The 20978-nt window shown below is 36.0% G+C and overlaps 1 protein-coding gene across 1 annotated transcript in view; it reads right to left on the bottom strand.

The window, feature by feature from the left end:
• SMCHD1 (structural maintenance of chromosomes flexible hinge domain containing 1) overlaps positions 1-20978 on the bottom strand; it is a 128692-nt gene that overhangs the window by 91898 nt on the left and 15816 nt on the right. The window contains exons 4-8 of the mRNA XM_079942278.1: positions 20558-20640; positions 19765-19895; positions 4355-4469; positions 4113-4232; positions 31-197 (exon numbers count right to left, since the gene is read on the bottom strand). Coding sequence (XP_079798404.1) covers positions 31-197; positions 4113-4232; positions 4355-4469; positions 19765-19895; positions 20558-20640 — 616 coding nt within the window. The remainder of the gene's footprint in view (positions 1-30; positions 198-4112; positions 4233-4354; positions 4470-19764; positions 19896-20557; positions 20641-20978) is intronic.

Here is a 20978-nt window from a genome sequence, read left to right as displayed (position 1 = left end):
ACATGTCCTGAATCAAATGTAAATACTTACGTTAACTGTCTCGTCCAAAGAAGGAAATAATTTTTCAAGTACTGTATGTGTTCTGGTTGTACCCCTGTGATAACCACAGCAGTAAAGCTATCTTTTTCCTTCTCCTCTGAGATAAGATGATGTAGAAATCTTTCATCATCATTTGTAATGTGAACAGAATCAGACGGCTACAAGAGTGAACATAAAGTACAACACATTACATGCACCTTAATTGTAATTAACAAATAACATTTACATCAACCTTTAATGTGATTCACTTGGATAATTTCAAATACAGGCTTCAAAAATCTTTTGGAGGAAAATGGCCAATTGCAAATCAGCTGAGTGTGTGACAACAATGCTGTGAGGAGAGGGAAACTTTTACATAGATTGCTAAACTGGCATACATCAAGGAGAATGCTAAACCATAATGCTACACGAACTGGAGAATCATAAAGAAAAGGGTAAAGAAAAATAAATACTGAGTTTAAAACTGTGCCCCAAAATTGAGAACACTTACCCTAAGGTGGAATGAGTCCTTGCTTGGGGTACCTACCACTTAACTTGGTCAGGACCAATGCCCAGCCAGCCCTCCAAGTTCAGGAAAACTAGGATGCAGCCTGAACCCAGCTGGCTTAGCCCAAAGGCACTCTGTTTAAAAGGGAGTAAAATCATCCTGGGCCCCAGTCCACTTTCAGAGGGAAGTGGGGAGGGGGGAGTGGGGGAATGTTTGAGGATAAGAATTACAAACTTCTCAGTTTTTACTATGAGTCTGTATGTTAAAAATTTCATGCATATATATATACTATATAAGTTGTACACATAAAAACGTATAAGGATAAAGATACACACTGAACTATTATGTCTAGGAAACTGGTTTTCTTTTTTTAGTAAGTATGTATTATTACTTTCTTAATAAAAAATAAAAACCAACCCTCCAATACGATTCCAATGCATCCCTACACAGTAAATTACTAATATTATAGCTACAATACATAATATATAAGTAACATTTTATACAGTTTGAGAGTTAGTAGATTAGCTTGGGTTTACTGATGAGGCAGGTTCATTACCCAAATATTTGGATAGCACCTTCTAAGCCCTATGACTCAACTTGGGCATGAGGAAAATAGGGTTCAAGATAAAAGAAAGAGAGCATCCTTCCTCCCTACAAATTCCATCTAATAGATGAGAAACAAATGATTATAAAACAATGTGCCATTAGAAAGCTATAAGCCAAGAACTACAGAGTTAAAAAAATAAAAATGGGGTGACATTCACCCAGCAGATGACTTAATAAAAACATCCCAGACCAATGAGAACATGAAGGATTTGAGACTATAAGGGATACAAGGTAGTTTAGAATATATGTTAAACATATGATGAAGGACGTGGCTGGAAATGCTGAATCAAGCAGTGGAAATGAGTGCAAGAAAGGATAAATGAAAGGAACTATTTTAAAAGAATTAAATGTGGTGAATGATTAACAACAAGGATTACAGTTACTACTATACTGTTAATAGTTGGAGGAAAGGGGAAGAAAATAAGAAATGCTTATAGATATTTGATTTCAGATGTACCAAAAGGGAGTTATTTACAGAACCCGTGGAGAGGGACATCTAACTCAAACTGGAAATGCGTGTGCTACATAGGATCAATTGGTATTCAGCTGCCATTTGTACCACCTTATGTTGTCCCCTCCCGGGCTGCAGAGGATGGAAAGAAATCAAAAAACATCTATTTCTCAGACTCTTAAATTTTTGCTTGTGGATGCAAATTAGGTTTCACCAATTAGATGTACTAGCCAAAGATTTAGAAGGGAAAAGTGAGGCAAAGGCCATCTCCTGAGGTTTCTTAAAAGTTTTCTGTTACCATGCAAGGTACTGAAAGACCAGTATCCAGGTTCCAGCTTAAGCATCAGCACTGATACAGCACTAGTAATGGCCAGAAATTCTGTGTCCATTGTTGGAACAATTGTGGCAGCAAGACTTTTCCAACTCCTGGATCAGAGATAAGGTACTGTGTTTCTGAATTCCAGATCCAGCTGTGGTCCTCCAGCTACCTGATTACAGCAGATGTTGCAGCATCCCTAGAAGGTCAGTTTGGAATACCCTGGCATCATTCTACAAGACTCAGCCTAAAGATCATTCCTTCAGCCCAATAATCATCTAAGCATCTAACTCCCTTTATGAAATCCTTTTCTGTTTAAAATGGCCAGAATGGTTTCTTCCCTTTAAGGAGTCCAGCCTGATTCAATGTTTCAATCTTAAGAAAAAAGTCTTGACAAGAAATACATATTTGAGAACTGTTGGTATTAAGTGGTATATATAAGAATGAATATATATATATATGGGGGGGGGCGTGTGCATGCTAGTCCCCATAGATCAAAAACCATCAACCCCCCACACACCGTACTAACTGATAACAGCGCAGGAATAGAGGAGGAGCCCCCAAAAAGTAGGCTGGAAAGGACAGGTCAGAAAAAGAAAAGGACTGGGGACCTACTGGTACCCATGAAATGTTTGCTGGGATGAACTAAGCACAAAACACAGGAAAAGCTGGAAGAAATGATAACCCAAGAGACCTCAGTACTATCCAAGCTTTATCATATCCATACAGTTCTGAAAAAAAAAAATCACTTAAATTCTCTGTTTCTATTTTTCACCAGTTTTAACACGGCAAATAATATTTCCACCAATATACTTTATAGGGCTTTGTGATTTTAAGATAACATAGAAAAGATAAGACAGAATACTGTTACATAAACAATATATTAAGATATGTAAACTGTTAAATAAATGCAATAAATTTAAAGAGGAAAAGGTGGAATGACAAAATGAAGAAATTTCTCGGACAGAGGATAATGTTCAGTTATAAAGAAAGTAAAAGTAGCTAATAAACATGAAAAAAATTCAGCCCACTAGTATGAAAGAAAGGTATTATTTTCACTTATCAAACCACTAACATTCTGCTATCATTCTTCCCTCCCTGCTTTGTTCTTTTGAAAAATAAGGAAATGATCCAACAGGCACTTCCAATATACCTTTGTTGGGAGTGTATTTGATTTGGGTTCAACCTTTCAGAAAAGCGACTTTGTAATATACACCATAAATATTTCTAAGTTCAAATTCCTTATAACAGTTATAAAAATTCTAACAATTTATACGAAGAAAAAACTGCAGTTCAGGCAAAATGTTGTGCAAAGATACTAATAGCAGTGTCTTTACAATTATAATAAAATCCTTCAAGTAAGCTAAATGCTTAACAGAATAGTCAAATTACTGTACATTTAGCCAAAGATACTATGAAGCTATTAAAAGTGTGTTGTGTACCAAAATACTTTCTAAAATGAAGTAATACTCAAAATATTAATAAAACAGAGCTCAAAGCATAAGTATATGATAAAGTTTAAACTAGAAGAAAATTTGACTAAATATGTCATAAGTACTTTTTTCTGGTATTTGAGACTATTTTTATTTTCTTTATAAAATTTTTACAATTTGCTTTATAAGCAGAAAAGAATTTTTTAAATCTTACTTTTAAAAAAGGTTTTAAAAAATTTTTTAATTCTAAAATGTTTCAAACAGAGAAAAGCTGAATGAGTAATACAACAAATACCATGTGCTCACCAACAAGATTCAAATTTGTGAACACTCTGCTTATTAAAATGAGCATTTGAATGCAAATTTATAACAGAAATAAGTTTCTCGTTTACTTATTTCTCTGGAGCTCAGATTTCTTAAAAGTCTATTACCCTATCACTGTTTTCTACTCTGCTTCTATAATTATTATACAACAAATACTTAAAAACTCACACTCAGTTCAAGGAAAAAAGTTTACAATCTTATGAACAATTTCCAGAAAGCTTACTTGGCTTTATGAGAAAATCTGTTTTCTGAAGACTTCAGCCTGAGAAAGCACATAAATGATCACGTTTGCTATTCACATAATTAAAAGAAAAAGAATGAAAATTTAATTTGAAAATTCCATATCTTCAAGTTTTTAAAATGACATTAGCATCTCAGAAAATGAAGAAAATGTTCTTGTCCTATCATCCATCCAAAGTAATGTATCTACAATTACTGAGTTCAAATGTATTGTACCTTTCTGTTTCTAATATATCCGCTATATATTGCCTCTTTATTTTTCTCCTTCTTCTCAAAATCTTCTTTAGAAAGTACAAGTTCATGAACATCCTGGGAATCTGCAGGTTTGCTTATCATCTGTTAAATATTTAAAAGAGTACTTTATAAATTCCCACAATTTAAACTGGATAAACACATTTAGAAAGTCAACCTCAAAATATTTTGATCAACTTTCACTTTTAAGAAATATTTTTACTTACTCTGGCTGATTGTCCAACAAAGAAAACAGCCTGCTTGCCCCCAACACCAAAATAGGAAATATCACTATTTAAACTGCGTGGCACTGGTAGTGGTCGAACATATCCTGAATGATCACTAAAATAAAACATTACATTAATGCAATGATGTTAAACAAACTACTCAGGTGCTAAAGGAAATTGTTATAGCAGTTTTATAAGTGTTAATAAAATGATCCCCGAGCCAGATAACACCCCTATTCAAATGTAAAAGAATCAGAGCCAAAAGCCAAAACATCATCTGGTCCAATGGCTCTCAAAGTTTATTACCCAGACCAGCTGCATCAGCAACACCTGGAAATGCTAAGAAATGCAAATTCTTGGGCCCACCCTGATAAATCAGAAAATCTCAAATATCTGTATAACTCTACAATCTTCCCTTCAAAATTGTTTACTCCTTCAAAACATTAAAATATTGCCTCAATACTAATGGGAATTACAGCAAAGAGATTCTTATTTCCATGTATCATGACAAACGAAGAGCTCTGATTGAACCTCCTACTGCACCATAACAACACTCTGGAGAGTAGGCATCCCTGGTCTCTCCAAATATAGGCAAGATCGCTAGGGACACCATTTCCCAATATCAGAAATAAACAGAATTGGGGATGAGGCTGGAACCACTATTACACCAAATGAAAAGGTTAGAGAGCAGATGCAGCATAGCTGGAAAAATTTAGAGAACACAAAGATACGTTCAAAAACACTTACCCACAAGAAACAAAGAAAAAAAGGAATGAAAAATATCAAAGTGGGACTAAAAACATGAACGACTGAAGGATAGTATCTCACACAAGTTTAAATGTACTTGGAGAAAGAGAGAATAGATAAAAGCTGCAAATATTCTCAAACTACTAAAAGGCATAGATCCACAGATTCAGACCAAAAGAGCCCAAACAGGATACATAAAAAGAAATCCGCATCACAGTGAACACTAAAAACAAAACAGAAGAACTAATAAACAGACTGAGAGAGAAATGGCTTTGCAGGCTTTGACAGCAACAGTATAAGACAGTGGAATATTATCTCCAAAGGGCCAAGAGAAAAGGTCAACGTAGAACTGCGAACTAGGGCTAAATGAAGAAGTTACAGACGATATCCAAGGAAATTTACCATTAAGAGATTTGCTCTAAAGGAATGTTCGTACAAGCACAATCTGACATACAAGGTTATCATAATATGGTAAGTACAAAGGTAATTTTTAAAATATGTATTAAAAAATTTTTAATGTGTTGTTAGAAAAAATGGTGAATATAATTTGTGGGATTTCCGTAGTCAGACTTGAAATACTAGACAACATAAGTATAACTTTGGGAAGGAAGTGATCAGAGATAAAGTGTTCCAAATTTTTTAATATGGGCAAAGGGAGGTGTTCTTTTAAATTTTGAAGTCTGACGTTAATACACATTTTTAAATTTCAAAGACAACCAAGAAAACAAACAGATAAATTCTAAAATATTAAAAGAGAAAAAAAGGGAGAACAACATTTTCAAAAGCAACAACAGAAAGATGCAATGAATTTAAAAACAAAGAGAAAACAAAACAGAGAAATAATGGGATAAATAAAAATATTTTAATTGGTATAAAAAGTTCTCACCCATATATCAATAATCAAAATAAAGACAACAATGACCAGGTAAAACACCGTAATACCAGACCTACAAAACAAAGCACACAAAAAATAGCCCCGACAACATACAACCGCCATACACAAACTCATCTCCACACAACAAAGACACAAACATGCCCCCATGCAAAAAAGCATGCATATACACAAACACCCCACACAATACACAAACCACACAACATGCATGCACACTTACAGTGCTCCCCCAACACAAACACACAATGTATACAACACCAACTATAAAAAGAACATTTAAAAGAGTCAGAAAAAACAGACACCATACATTCTGAGAAACAAAGATAAGAATGACAATGGATTTTTCACTGTAATCTGTGCAAGTCAGTAGAAATGGAGTAGCATTTCTAATGTACTGAAATGTTTAACAAAGTCAACCTAAAATTCTATACTCAACAAAAATATGTTTAAAGGGGGAAGGAGGGTAAGGAATAGATCCAAACTTTATCAGACATACAAAAGCTGAAAAAATTCACTGAGAGCAAACATGAATTATAAAAACTGTTAAAAGACCTTTAGGAATGAAAATGATACTATGGATTTAAACAAAGGAATGAAGACCACCAGAAATGGTAAATATGTGGGTAAACATAAACTGACTCAGGGACTCAAACTAATACTTGTATATGAACGTTCATAGCAGCATTATTCACAATATACAAAAAAGGTAGAAACAAGACAACCATCCATTAACCTATGAATGGAAAAATGTAGTACAGCTGCATAATTCAGCCATAAAAAGGGGTGAAGTTCTGATACAATCTACAACACGGATGAACCCTGAAAACATTGCACTAAGTGAAATAAACCAGAAACAAAATGACAAATATTGTATGATTCCTCTTAAATGAAGTACCTAGAATAGGCAAATGCATTGAAACAGAAAGTAGAACTGTGGTTACCAGCAGCTGGAGGTGCGGAGAATACACAGTTATCTTTTAATGGTTACGAAGTTTCAGTTTGGGAAAGACAAAAATCTTTGAAAATACATAATGGTAATTGTTGTAAAACACTATGAATATAATTAATGCTACCAAATTATACACTTTAATTTAATGTTACACTTTTTTTTCACATTTTTAAGAAAATAACTGTTAAAAAGAGAAACTCATAGAAACAGCAGAAAAATGGTTGACAGGGACTGGGGAGTGTGGGAAATAGGTGGAGGTTGGTAAAAGGGTAAAAACTTTCATCAATAAGATGAATAAGGTCTGAGGAGCTAATGTATAACATCATTAAGTACAGTCAATAACACTATTGCGTAATTTAAATCTGCTAAGAGAGTAGAACTGTGATAAATTAAAGATGTATACTATGCCAGCAAAACAACAGAACAGAGTAGCAGCTAATAAGTCAATGAAGGAAACAGTGGAAACGCGCGCGCGCGCACACACACACACACTCTCAATTTGAAATAAGGCAGAAAAAAGGGAAATGTGGGGAAAAAGGGAAAAATAAACAAGTAACAAAGATGGTAACCAAGCATACTGATAATCACATTAAATGTAATTGGTCTAAACATCCCAATTAAAAGGCAGAGATCGTCAATTTTAATACATAACCAAATGCTGCCTAAAAGAAACACTCTTTAAATATAATGAGACAGTAGGTTAAAAGGTTGGAAAACGAGTTACCATTTCAATACTAATGAAAACAAAGCTGGAGAAGATATATTAATATCGGACCAAGTTAATAAAAGAATATTACCTGGGAATAAAGAAAAATGAAACAAATATGCACGTAAATAAAATAGGCTACCTTTCTCTGCTTGAGTTTTTAAAATTACGTTAGACTGTTGAAATAAAAATAACACGGTCTGATATGGTTCTCAGTATATGTAGAGGTAACACTTAAAACTAAATTATAAATGGGTGAGCGTTAAAATACCTAAATAATTTGGTGAGATTTCTGTAATTCACTTTAATTGCAAAATGTCCATACTAAGAGACTGTAATACAGTATTCCCTGGAGCAGCCATTAAAAAATAAATAAATAAATAAAAGATATACTCGAAAACCACTATAAAGAAAACAGTGTAGTAAAATATGTTCAAGTAAACCGCAAAAAGGCCAGAAAAGACAAATGCAAAACAAAGGGAACAAACAGAAAAGTTAAAACAGGACATATTTGAGTCCTAATGTACCAATAATTAAAAATATGTAAATGTAATAGTACAAATACACTAAATAAAACTAACAGAGTGAATTAAAAACTGACCAAACCAGGGACTTCACTGGTGGTCCAGTGTTTAAGAATCCACCTTCCAATGCAGGGGACGTGGGTTCAATCCCTAGTCAGGGAACTAGGATCCCACGCACCGCAGGGCAACTAAGCCTGCAAGCCGCAACTACTGAGCCCATGCGGTCTGGAGCCTGCACGCCACAACTACAGAACCCACGAGCTCTGGAGCCTGCATGCCACAGCTAGAGAGAAACCTGTGCACCACAACTACTGAGCCTGCGTGCCACAACGAAGATCCCGCATGCCACAACTAAGACCTGACACAGCCAAAAAATAAAAATAAAAATAATAAATATTCTAAAAAGACTATAGTAAAAAAAAATTTTTTAATAAATTAAAAAATTTTTTAAAATGACCCAACCATATGCTGTCTACAAGAAACTCATTTTAAATATAATGATATAGGTATTTTAAAAGAAAATGGATAAGAAAAGGTATACCATACAAACATAAACAAAAAGAAAGCTGGAGTGGCTACAGTATCAAATAAAATACACTTCAGAGCAAGAAATTATCAGGGACAGAAGCATTATGGGAACTTCCCTGGTGGCGCAGTGGTTAAGAATCTGCCTGCCAATGCAGGGCACACGGGTTTGAGCCCTGGTCTGGGAAGATCCCACGTGCTGAGGAGCAACTATGCCTGTGAGCCACAACTACTGAGCCTGCGTGCTGCAACTACTGAAGCCCACGCACCTAGAGCCTGTGTTCTGCAACAACAGAAACCACCGCAATGAGAAGCCCACGCACTGCAACTAGAGAAAGCCCGTGCACAGCAACAAAGACCCAACGCAGACAAAAATTAATTAATTAAATTTTTTTAAAAAAGGCATTATGATGAAAGGGTCAGTTCACTGAAAAGTCCTAACAATCTCAATTATGCATACAAAAAGTAACACAAGTTAAAAATACACAGAGCAAAAAATTCAGAGAACTGAAAAGATCAGCAAACCTGCAAATAAGTGGAGCTCTTCAATACTCCTCTCTTCATTACTGCTACACAGAAAATCAGCAAGGATAAGAAAGAACTGAAAAATATTATCAACAGATGGAATCTAATTGAGATTTACAGAACACTCCTCCCAGCAACAGCAAAATACACATTCTTTTCAAGGACACAGAAAATTCACCAAAATATAGATCATATCCTAGGGCATAAAACAAATCTTAACAAATTTAAAAGAACTGAAACCATATAGAGTATGTTCTCTGAATATAATAAAGTCAAACTAGAAATCAACATACAGACAAGAAAATCTATTGGGAACATTTGGAAATTGAACAACACATTCCAATAAAGATCCATGGATCAAAAAGCAAGTTGCAAGGGAAATAAAAGTTACACTGAACTGAATGAAAGTGAAATTACAGCGTATTAAAACTTGTGGGATACAGCAAAAGTAGTCCTGAGAAGAAAATTTATAACACAAAATATTCATCTTAGAAAAGAAGTAAAAAAAAATCTGTAAGATTCCACATCAAGATACTACAAAAAGAGCAAATAAACCCAAAGTAAGAAGGGCATAAATAATAAAGAGCAGAAATCAAAGAATTTGAAAACAGGAAAACAAAATTCATCAAAGCAAGCACTGGTTCTTTACAAACACTACCAACAACTATATGCCAATAAAATTGAAAATTTAATGAAATGGACTAATTCCTACTAAAATGTAACTTACCAAAGCTAAATCATTAAGAAATAGAAAGCCAAAATATTCTTATAACTCTATGAAAAAATCAAAGCAATACTTAAAAATTCCTCCTGCAAAAAACATACCACACCCAAATGGTTTCCCAAGTGAGTTTTATCAAACTTTCATAAGTGGTTAAAGTATAAATTAATACGATCACTTTGGAAAATAATTCGCCATTACCTTGTAAGTTGGAACATTCATTTTTAAATCCTACAAATTCCCTCCTAGGCATATACCTAAAACTTACGTAGATTTGGACCAGGAAACATATATAACATACACACACACCCCATATATAAGATAGTACTGCTAACAATTGCTAAAACTTGGAGGAGAAAGCCAAATGCCCACTGACTGGAGACTGGATAAATACAGTGGGATCCCTTTTTGGTATATACTAAAGATAACATGGCTATGAAAATGAATGTTCTACAGACTCACACAAATATGCAATCTTAGTAACCTAATACTAAATGAAAATGCAAGTCCCTTGTAGATCAACATATAGTATCATTACATTTTTTCATATTATCAAAAACAAGCAAAATTAGATATATACATTTAAAAAAAGGAAATAGCTAACACATATATATGGAATCTAAAAAAAAAAAAATGGTTCTGAAGAACCTAGGGGCAGGACAGGAATAAAGACACAGACGTAGAGAACGGACTTGAGGACACAGGGAGGGGGAAGGGTAAGCTGGGTTGAAATGAGAGAGTGGCATGGACATATATACACTACCAAATGTAAAACAGATAGCTAGTGGGAAGCAGCTGCATAGCACAGGGAGATCAGCTCGATGCTCTGTGACCACCTAGAGGGGTGGGATAGGGAGGGTGGGAGGGAGACACAAGAGGGAGGGGATATAGGGATATATGTATACGTACAGCTGATTCACTTTGTTATACAGCAGAAACTAACACACAATGTAAAGCAATTATACTCTAATAAAGATGTTTAAAAGAAAAAAGTAAACAGAAAAACAATACAAGATACTTGTTAACTTTGGTGGCGGGGATGAGGAGGACACAGATATAAGTTACAGTATATTCTACTTACTGGATTAGGTGGCAAAATTCTGGTTATTCAGCTTATTAAACTTTTCAATAAATAAACTTTAAATGGGCATGTCCTGCATTGATACATTGTCATAAACCAAGAATTAATTAAATTCTATGAACAAAATGTCTATTAAGAACAATAAAGAGTTAATAGGTTCTAAGACTTTAATTACTATGATAATACTTCTAGGAAATATGCTGAAAATACCCTCCCCTAAATATTCTCCTTAAAACACATATGGGGAAGTATAATAAAAGTTTGGGAGGGCAGAACTCAGAGATAAAACAATATATACATACTTAATCTGATTCAAAACTAAGGAATTCTGTTCACTGATTAGGAATGGACACACTTAATGACCAAGCAGTAAGTTTCCTTTTTCAACCTTTTCCCTAAGTTTCCTTTTCCATTCATGAAAGCCTAACCTAAGCAAAAACCCTAATACAGCAAATAAGGCTGAAAATACTAATTTCCAGTAGGTTTTAGACTTGTGTAAATGAGTCCAGAAAATTCCTATATCCACACTCACGGGCTATATAGATCTCCCTTCATGAAGATAAATATAATCTAAGATCTTAAGAAACAATTTTGCATCACAGAAGGAGTCCTCTGGAGAATTTAGAAAGTCGCCTCCCTCAAAATAAATTTCTATCACAGTCTAAAAAAGTTTCAGAAACTATTTCATTCTTATTCTTCATACAATATAAGAGGACACTATATCTTTGTGAAACAATAGTATTTATTAGAAAAGAGAAGCAAAATCTGCATGAAAATGTATGATAAAAGGTGTAGAAAGTAAGAAAAAGGAATAGGAGAGACGATCAAATTAGTAAAAAGAAACAATGTAAGTGATTGCCAGGAAATATGGTAGAGAGACTATGTATATATATTTAGATCTCACTATCTCCAATCTATCACAGGGGAAAAAAATCAGCCACAATGAAGAAAGTAACAAATGGTCATAGGTAACTAACTGAGCTTCTGGAATACACGTGTCTCATCTCGATACAGATGTGTCTCATCTGTGAGACACAATGGAAATAACCAAATTAAAGTAGGATGCCTAAATCTACATTCTCTAAATTCAAGTAAGTACAAATATCTACTTGAAAGTTCATCTCAATTGCAGACAATTGAGCTTTTTCTTTAGGAAAATTAGGGAAAATCCTGTTGGGAGTCCATTTCTACAACCTAAAAGTGGCATGGGAAATGGGCCATGTGGCATGCTATTTTTATTTTCCCAAAAACGGCTGACTGAGTTGAGAGCTTTTTAATTGCTGAGCAAGTTTAAAGTGCAGAAAGTAGCACTGATCCAACACACATCTGAATTATGGCCACCCCGCTGACCTAACTGATGTCACCCTTCTTTCTTCCACAAAATAATTAAATGAACACATAGTATTACAACAAGGTTCTAGGTATCTAATTTAACTTATGATTGTAACAGTGCCTCAGTCATGAGCAAATTTCCTAGGTCCAGGTAATGTTCTTTACCTTAGGGGTTTAGATTAGACCAGTGTATGCACTTGTCAAAAATCAGTTAACTGAGTGATCACTTCCAGAAGAACCTATGAAAATCCACTCGTTGATAAACACAAAAACAACACCCGAACAAATTGTCAAATTCAACTTTTTCAGAACTGCAAAAATTAACTTAAGTCTTGCAACAATCCAAGGAGTGTTTATTTAAGACACATTGATGAGTTTTGGTAAAAACTGCAAGCTGCTACTTTTTAACATACCCTCTCCCATTCCCCTCTCACCAGGTCCACAGAAGCCTTGAAAACCAACAGCCCTGCAATCATGTTGAAAACAGCTTAGGAGTCACTGGAATGTGTTTGGAGTTCCCCAAAAGCTCCTTCCCCATAGAATTGCCATTATTGGATCTGACAGTTCCATAGAAACTTCCACTTGCAGGGTTTGTCTTTATTTGACCTAACTCAGAACTTGCTCACTGTGAAAAGCATTTTCCTTGGGTCATTTGTCAAAAACAATCAGTGGCAGATGTTTACCATCAAAGCTGACTAAGGCAATGAAAACAGTTTGGAGAAAACAAGAATCTGGGCAAAAGCTTAGAAGAAAAAGCTGGGGAATAAAAGGTCCATAGTGGGTTTTTTTTTTTTTTTTTTTGCGGTACGCGGGCCCCCCACTGTTGTGGCCTCTCCCGCTGCGGAGCAGAGGCTTCGGATGCGCAGGCTCAGCAGCCATGGCTCACGAGCCCAGCCGCTCCGCGGCATGTGGCATCTTCTCGGACCGGGGCACAAACCCGTGTCCCCTGAATCGGCAGGCGGGCTCTCAACCACTGCGTCACCAGGGAAGCCCCACAGTGGTTTTTAAAAGCTCCAACACAGTGATGAGTATCAAGGTCACACTCATGTGCAGGATTGTATACATACTCAAGAAAGAACTGAGAAGGCTCTAATCTCTTATTTCTGGTTGACTTTGAGGTTTGGTGCAACCAAGAGTTAAAGGCTAAGGCAGAGCCGTAAACTTCCTGCTGGAACAATAAAAACAGCCCAGTATGCACACAGAACCCCTTGGCAAGAGCTGTAACACTTAGTGGTGCCAGACATTCAAGGAAATGTCTGATCAGTTGACCACCAAATTAACTGAGCAGAGACTTAAGGGGCAACACAAGATAAAGAATACAGGTTTTACAGAATTAGTTTAGGGAAGTCACTACACAAACAACAAAAAGACAAAAGCAACAGTAAGCCCTGGGGAGAGAGATAAATCTGATTTCCAGATTTGCCACACTATATAATTTAAAATGTCCTATTCTAGGGACTTCCCTGGTGGTCCAGTGGTTAAGATTCTGCGCTTCCAATGCAAGGGGCACGGGTTTGATCGCACCTGCCAGGCGTGGACAAAAAATAAATAAATAAAATAAAATGTCCTGCTCTAAACAAAAAAACTATGTGCCACACCAAGAAATATTAAAGTCTGGCCTACACATAGGGAAAATAGCACTCAATAGAAACTGTCCCAGAGAAAGCCCAGGGATTAATTAGACTTACCAGACAAAGACTTCAGTCAGCTTTTTTATAACAAATGCTGGAGAGGGTGTGGAGGAAAGGGAACCCTCCTATACTGTTGATGGGAATGTAAATTGATACAGCCACTATGGAAAACAGTATGGAGGTTCCTCAAAAAACTAAAACTAGAGTTGCCATATGATCCAGCCATCCCACTCCTGGGCACATATCTGGATAAAAATATAATTCAAAAAGATACATGCAACCCTATGTTCACAGCAGCACTACTCACAATAGCCAAGATGTGGAAACAACCTAAATGTCCATCAACAGATGAATAGATGAAGAAGATGTATACACACACGCGCGTGCACGCGAGCGCAATGGAATACTACTCAGCCATAAAAAGGAATGAAATAATGCCATTTGCAGAAACGTGGATGGAACTAGAGATTATCATACTAATTGAAGTCAGAAAGAGACAATTACCATATGATATCACTTATATGTGGAATCTAAAATATAACACAAATGAACTCATCAACAAAACAGAAACAGACTCACAGACACAGAGAACAGACTTGTGATTGCCAAGGGTGGGGATGGGAGAGGGATGGAGTGAGAGTATGGGATTAGCAGGTGCAAACTATTATATATACGACAGATAAACAACAAGGTCCTACATTATAGCACAGGGAGCTATATTCGATATTTTGTGATAAACCATAATGGAAAAGAATTTTTTAAAAAAGGAATGTTATATATATGTATAACTGAATCACTTTGCTATGCAGCAGAAATTAACACATTATAAATCAATATTTCAATTAAAATTTTTTAAAATAAATCAGCTATTTTAAATACATTCAGTGAACTAATAGAAATTATGTCTAATGAAGTAAAGGAAAGTATGAGAACAGTATTTTACCAAACAGAGAATATCAGTAGAAACAGAAACTACAAAGAACCAAACAAATTCTGGAATTGAAAAAAAAAACAACTGAAATGAAAAATTCAGTTAGGTGGCTCATGAGCAGATATGAATTGGCAGAAGAAACAACCAGTGAACTTTAACGCAGGTTGATTGACATTATTCAGTCTGAGAAACAAACTGAAGAAAAAAACCCCATCAATGGAGGGGATAAAGATGAGCCACAGAAGGACAGGAGAGGAAGACTATTTGAATAATGGCCAAAAACTTCCCAAATTTGATGAAAACATTAATCTAGACATCCAAGAAGCTCAACAAACACCAAATAGTATGAACTCAAAAACTAGACATGCCACAAACCATTAAAAGCCAGAGAAAAAAGAGAATCTTGAAAGCAGAAAGAGAGAAGTGACTAGTCACATACAAGGGATACTCAAGATTAACAGGTGATTCCTCATCAGAAACTATGGAGTCAGAAGACAGTAGACTAATGTATTCAAAGTGCTGATAGAAAAAGACTGTCAACCAAGAATTCTTCATTCAGCACAAGTAGCTTTCAAAAGGGGGCACAGGTTCAATCCCTGGTCAGGGAACTAAGATCCCATATGCCGTGTGGCGTGGCCAAAAAACAAACAAAAACAAAATAATAGGGGCTTCCCTGGTGGCGCAGTGGTTGAGAGTCTGCCTGTCGATGCAGGGGACATGGGTTCGTGTCCTGGTCCAGGAATATCCCACATGCCGCAGAGCGGCTGGGCCCGTGAGCCATGGCCGCTGGGCCTGCGCGTCCGGAGCCTGTGCTCCGCAACAGGAGAGGCCACAACAGTGAGAGGCCCACATACCACAAAAAAAAAAAAAAAAAAAAAAAGTAAAGGAAAGAGATTAAGACATTCACAGATGAACAAAACCTGAGGGAATCTGTCATCAGCAGATCTGCCGCAAAGTAGCTACTGAAGAAGAGTCCCTTGGACTAAACTGAAGAGACACTAGAAAGTAACTTGAATACAAGAAAAAATAAAGAGCAAAGCAGAGATAACTACATAAATAGAAAAAGACAGTATAAGTGTATTTTTTACTACTCTTCTCCTGATTTAAAAGAAAGGTGTATAGGGCTTCCCTGGTAGCGAAGTGGTTGAGAGTCCGCCTGCCAATGCAGGGGACACGGGTTCGTGCCCCGGTCCAGGAAGATCCCACATGCCGCGGAGCGGCTGGGCCCGTGAGCCATGGCCGCTGAACCTGCACGTCCGGAGCCTGTGCTCCGCAACGGGAGAGGCCACGACACTGAGAGGCCCGCGTACTGGAAAAAAAAAAAAAAAAAAAAGAAAGGTGTATAAAGCACTAACTATAAAACTGTGTTGACAGGGTTATAATGTATAATGATGTCCTTTATGTGAAAATAATAATACAGAGCAGTGGGAGGGGAATGGAGCTATACAGGAGCAAAGTTTGTGTGCATTATTGACATTAAATTGGTGTTAATCCAAAGTGGACTGTTATGTATTAAAATGTTAATTGTAATCCCTAAAAAAACAACTGAAGAAGTAGATTAACAACTATTCAAAGTATATTAGCGACGGCAACGAGAGACAAGATTGACTACAAGTGGTTACAGGGTTTCTTCTAGTGATGAAAATGTTCTGGAATTACTGGTGATGGCTGCACAACTTTGTGACTATATGAGTTATATTACCATAAAAAAAATTTAATGAAGATATACTTAAGACAGATGTGAGCCTTTCAATGTAAATTTTACCTCAAAAAACCCCCCTGAATTCTACATAATGATACCAATACTTAAAGCAGCAGGAGAAAGTTTACTGATATCTGTAATTTATTTTGAACTGAATCAAAAAATGAGATGACCTCAAGGTTAGTCGGATAAAAAGATACGTGGTAACGCAACTGTCAGTGGTAGAAACTTAGTATGAGTATCTTGGGTACTGACTGTAGAATGTCAACTTCTCTGTATATTTGAAAATATTCATAAAATTTTGAGGAAAAGAATAGTGTTCAGTAAACATTCAGATCCACCTTGTGGACTGTTCTACAACTAGCCTGAACTCTACCAAAAAAAATGACAATTTCATGAAAGACACAAATGTAGGGAATTATAGAATAAAGGAGAAAAGAAAGACATGACAAAGGGGAAAAATCTGAATATGGACATTAGATATTTTGAATCACTGAGAAATGTCTTGGGTATAAAGGTATTATGGCTATTTATGACAACACTGCTGTGAAGGAAATAGATGCTACAGTATTAAGCAGTGAAATACCATAAAGTTTGCAACTTACCTTCAAATGATTTAGGGAGAGAAAGTGTGTGTGCTGTGTGTGCACGCATGTGCACACCCACACATACATAAACAGATAGACAGAAGATAACAAATGTGGCAAAATGTTAACATAAATCTAGGTGAAGGATATATGAGTGCTAATACTGCTCTTTCAACTTATTTGCTGGCTTTTTATTTGACGTTTTTTCAACTTATTTGTTGGTTTATTTGAAATTTTCAAAATAAAAAAGTGGAGGGAAAGGTAGTACCAAGGTGGGTGAGAGTTAGAAAGAATATTGCCAAATTAGAATTCTCACCTCATCTCCCTCTACCCTCCCCTTCATATGCACTTAACAACACTGGTCTCCTCTCCGTCTCTCAAACGAAACAAGCTGATCACAGTTTCAGGGTCTTTGCATGTGCTGATGTTCCTTCTACTTGGAATACTCTTCGCCCAGATTTTCGCTTGGGTGTTTTTTTCTAATCATTCAAGCCTCAACTCAAATGTAACCTCAAAGAGGCTGCCCTCTTTTCTAGTCACCTTACCTAAAAGAGATGGCCATCAGGTTCTAACATATTACTCAATATTTTCTTAACAATCAGTAACTGCAGTGCTTATACATTTTTTGGTTTACTTTTGGCTTTTCCTCTACTACAACATAAGCTACAGTCAAGATAGTCAGCTTTTTTGTATTTGTAGGCTGTCCTTCCTTTTCCTCCACCGCCTGTCTCCTATGATACCCATCCTTATATCCAATAAAAAACTAAACTGGAAGCAGTAAAACAAATGATAATTTTTTCTATAGGAGTAGAAGCTAGAGGAGTGAGGGGGGTACAACTGATGCTAACAGAAACTGGAGTGGGTTAAGGGACTGATACTGGACTCAAAGACAGTATGAGTACATAACAGCTGTAACAACAACTGACTTTACTGATACAACACCTATAAAAAGCTAGGACCTATAAAAAGCAGAACAGGCAACAGGTAGATTTCTACCAAAAATTAAAATTTCCCTAACATTTGAATTAAGTTTAAAAGTCTGTGTTGTGCTAAAATCTAGAGAAATCTTAATAAACTGTAGGCTCTACTTCTTTCTACTCTTCCACTTGATTTAACTAACATTTTTCTGACCTTTTTGCCCCAATCTACCATCTGTTCTCCTTTCATTTCTACCTAATATTTCTATCTTATGCTAAATTCTATCTTTAGACTATGAAAGATGTGATCTTTGCCTTCTTTATGGCTATTTTATAAATCCTTGAAGTGGCACATATTCAAGAAAATAGTGAAAAAGAATAGTTGCAGAAAAATCTGAAGCCACGAATGAGAAGTAATAACTAAAATGATAGCTTGTATTTATTGACTGCTTATCACTTGCCAGGCTCTAAGGATTTTACAGGTACTAATAACTCACTTGGTTTTCACAAAACCTTATGAGGTATTATCCCCATTTTACAGACATGTAACCTGAGATAAAGAGAAGTAAACTACTTTGACCAGTGTCATACAACTAGTAAGGCTAGAATTCAAATGAGACCAAATGATTCCACAGCCCTTGTTCTTCACTTATTGCTGCCTCTCATCATGGCATTGTAAGTCTTTACAATTTTGATGAAAATTCTGAGAGTGCTGAAATTTCAGAAGTGAGAAGGCAAATGTGTTAACTATATTAATTTTACACATTATTGAGACTGGTCCTTAAATTTGGGTGACTTTCCTTGACACAGCAGAGAGAAAAACAGGACACGAACAAATACTAACTACTTAATAAGAACACCAACTGATTCTTCCCTAATGTGTTTCCCGAAGAACACAACATAGCTGCCATAACTATCGTATTTAGAGCCACGAGGTTGGATGGAATCACCAAGTGAGGAATTACGAGAAGCTAAGGGACCAAGGACTAAGTCCTGAGGCACTGAAACATTAAGAAGATGGGGAGACTTCCCTGGTGGAGCAGTGGTTAAGAATCCGCCTGCCAATGCAGCGGACATGGGTTAGAGCCCTGGTCCAGGAAGATCCCACATGCCACGGAGCAACTAAGCCTGTGTGCCATAACTACTGGGCCTGCACTCTAGAGCCCACAAGCCACAACTACTGAGTCCATGTGCCACAACTACTGAGCCCGCGTGCCACAACTACTGAAGCCCATGCACCTAGAGCCCATGCTCCACAACAAAGCCAAGCCACCACAATGAGAAGCCCGCACACCTCAACAAAGAGTAGCTCCCGCTCGCCGCAACTAGAGAAAGCCTGCATGCAGCAACGAAGACCCAGTGCAGTCAAAAATAAATAAATAAATAAAATTAAAAAAAAAAAAATTCCTATATACCTCAGGAAATGCAAAAAGAATCATTCAATGGAAGGGTGCAATGTGATTTATGCAGTTTTGACTATTTCTAAGTATTGTTCATAAAAACTTTATTATAAAAATCTAAATAAATATGCTGATAACATCAAAACCGCCAATGTATCATGTATAACTAAAGAAATATGAGTTCTTATCCTCATTAAAATACCCAGCTGCCCATAAAAAAAGTGAGTAAGGTTTTCTAACCTTTCAAAGTCACCTTGCCTTGTAAATTTTGACAACCTATACACGGCCCAGTTGTTAAGCTGTTTAGAGGTCATTCCTCTTCCATTATCTATCACTGCAACGGCAGGTTTTCCTTGTGTTTCATCAAAATGCTATGAAATAAAATAAGTTCAAAAAGATAGGAAAAGTCAAATCAATATTAAAAACAAGAAAGGTTAATATAAAAAAAGTGATTCATTGGGCTCACTCATACATTGCTGGAGGAAGTATATATTAATACAACTTTCTGAAAGGCACTTCAGCGGTATGAATCAAAGGCCTTAGAATTCTTCATGTCCTTTAACCCAGAAATTCCATTTCTCAGAATTTAGCTTGAGAAACTAATCAGAGATATGTACAAAAATCTATAAGGATACTCATCACGCCAGCACTGCTTACAATGGCAAAAATATAGGAAAAAAAATCTAAAAGTTCAACAACAGTAGACTGATTACATTATTTATATTATAGTCAATAAACCAAACTGCAGCAGTGGTATATTATATTGCAGAATATTCATGATATGGCTGTGTTTACAATGTACTATTAAGGGAAAATAAAAGATCACAAATAACAAAATGTACACTATGATCACACATACATGTATACATATATGCATAGAAAAAGGGCACGTGAAAAAATTTTAATGACTGAAGAGACATCAGATAATTATTTCTACTTTTAGTTTATCTTTCTTTCCTAATTTTTCTCCAATGAACCTGTAATACTTCTATAAAAGGACAAGTTAAATTGCTTTAGAGTATTATTTCCTTACCAATTTGATCTGTATTCTTCTAACACCAGTGTTACGAGACGTGGCAGACAATGAATTATCAATTAATTCTGCAAGAGCAAATGCTGGAAGAGAATGAGAAACGTTATTGCTTAAGTTTTCCCTCCTAAATACTTCATATAAAAGTTCAAAGTAGAAGAAACTCTGAAGTACCTTAAGCCATCACTTTTATTTTCCAAAGAGCTAGAATTAAAGTATTATCCTGATCCTAATGACACAAACATAATAAAGGCATCACCAATCACCACCAGCATAAAAAAGCAGTCACCAACCCGTACTTGCATGGCACTACACATCATGAGTCAGCCAGCCATGATTCCTGGCTTCAAGGAGTTTATAATCTAAAGACAGACATACACACATAAGAGACAAACAGAAGACCATAACCATAAAATCAAATAGT

This window comes from Stenella coeruleoalba (assembly GCF_951394435.1).
Source record: "Stenella coeruleoalba genome assembly, chromosome: 14".
NCBI classification, from domain to species: Eukaryota; Metazoa; Chordata; class Mammalia; order Artiodactyla; family Delphinidae; genus Stenella; species Stenella coeruleoalba.
The sequence above is the reverse complement of the archived record's forward strand: the minus strand, read 5'-3'. Positions and strand labels throughout refer to the sequence as shown.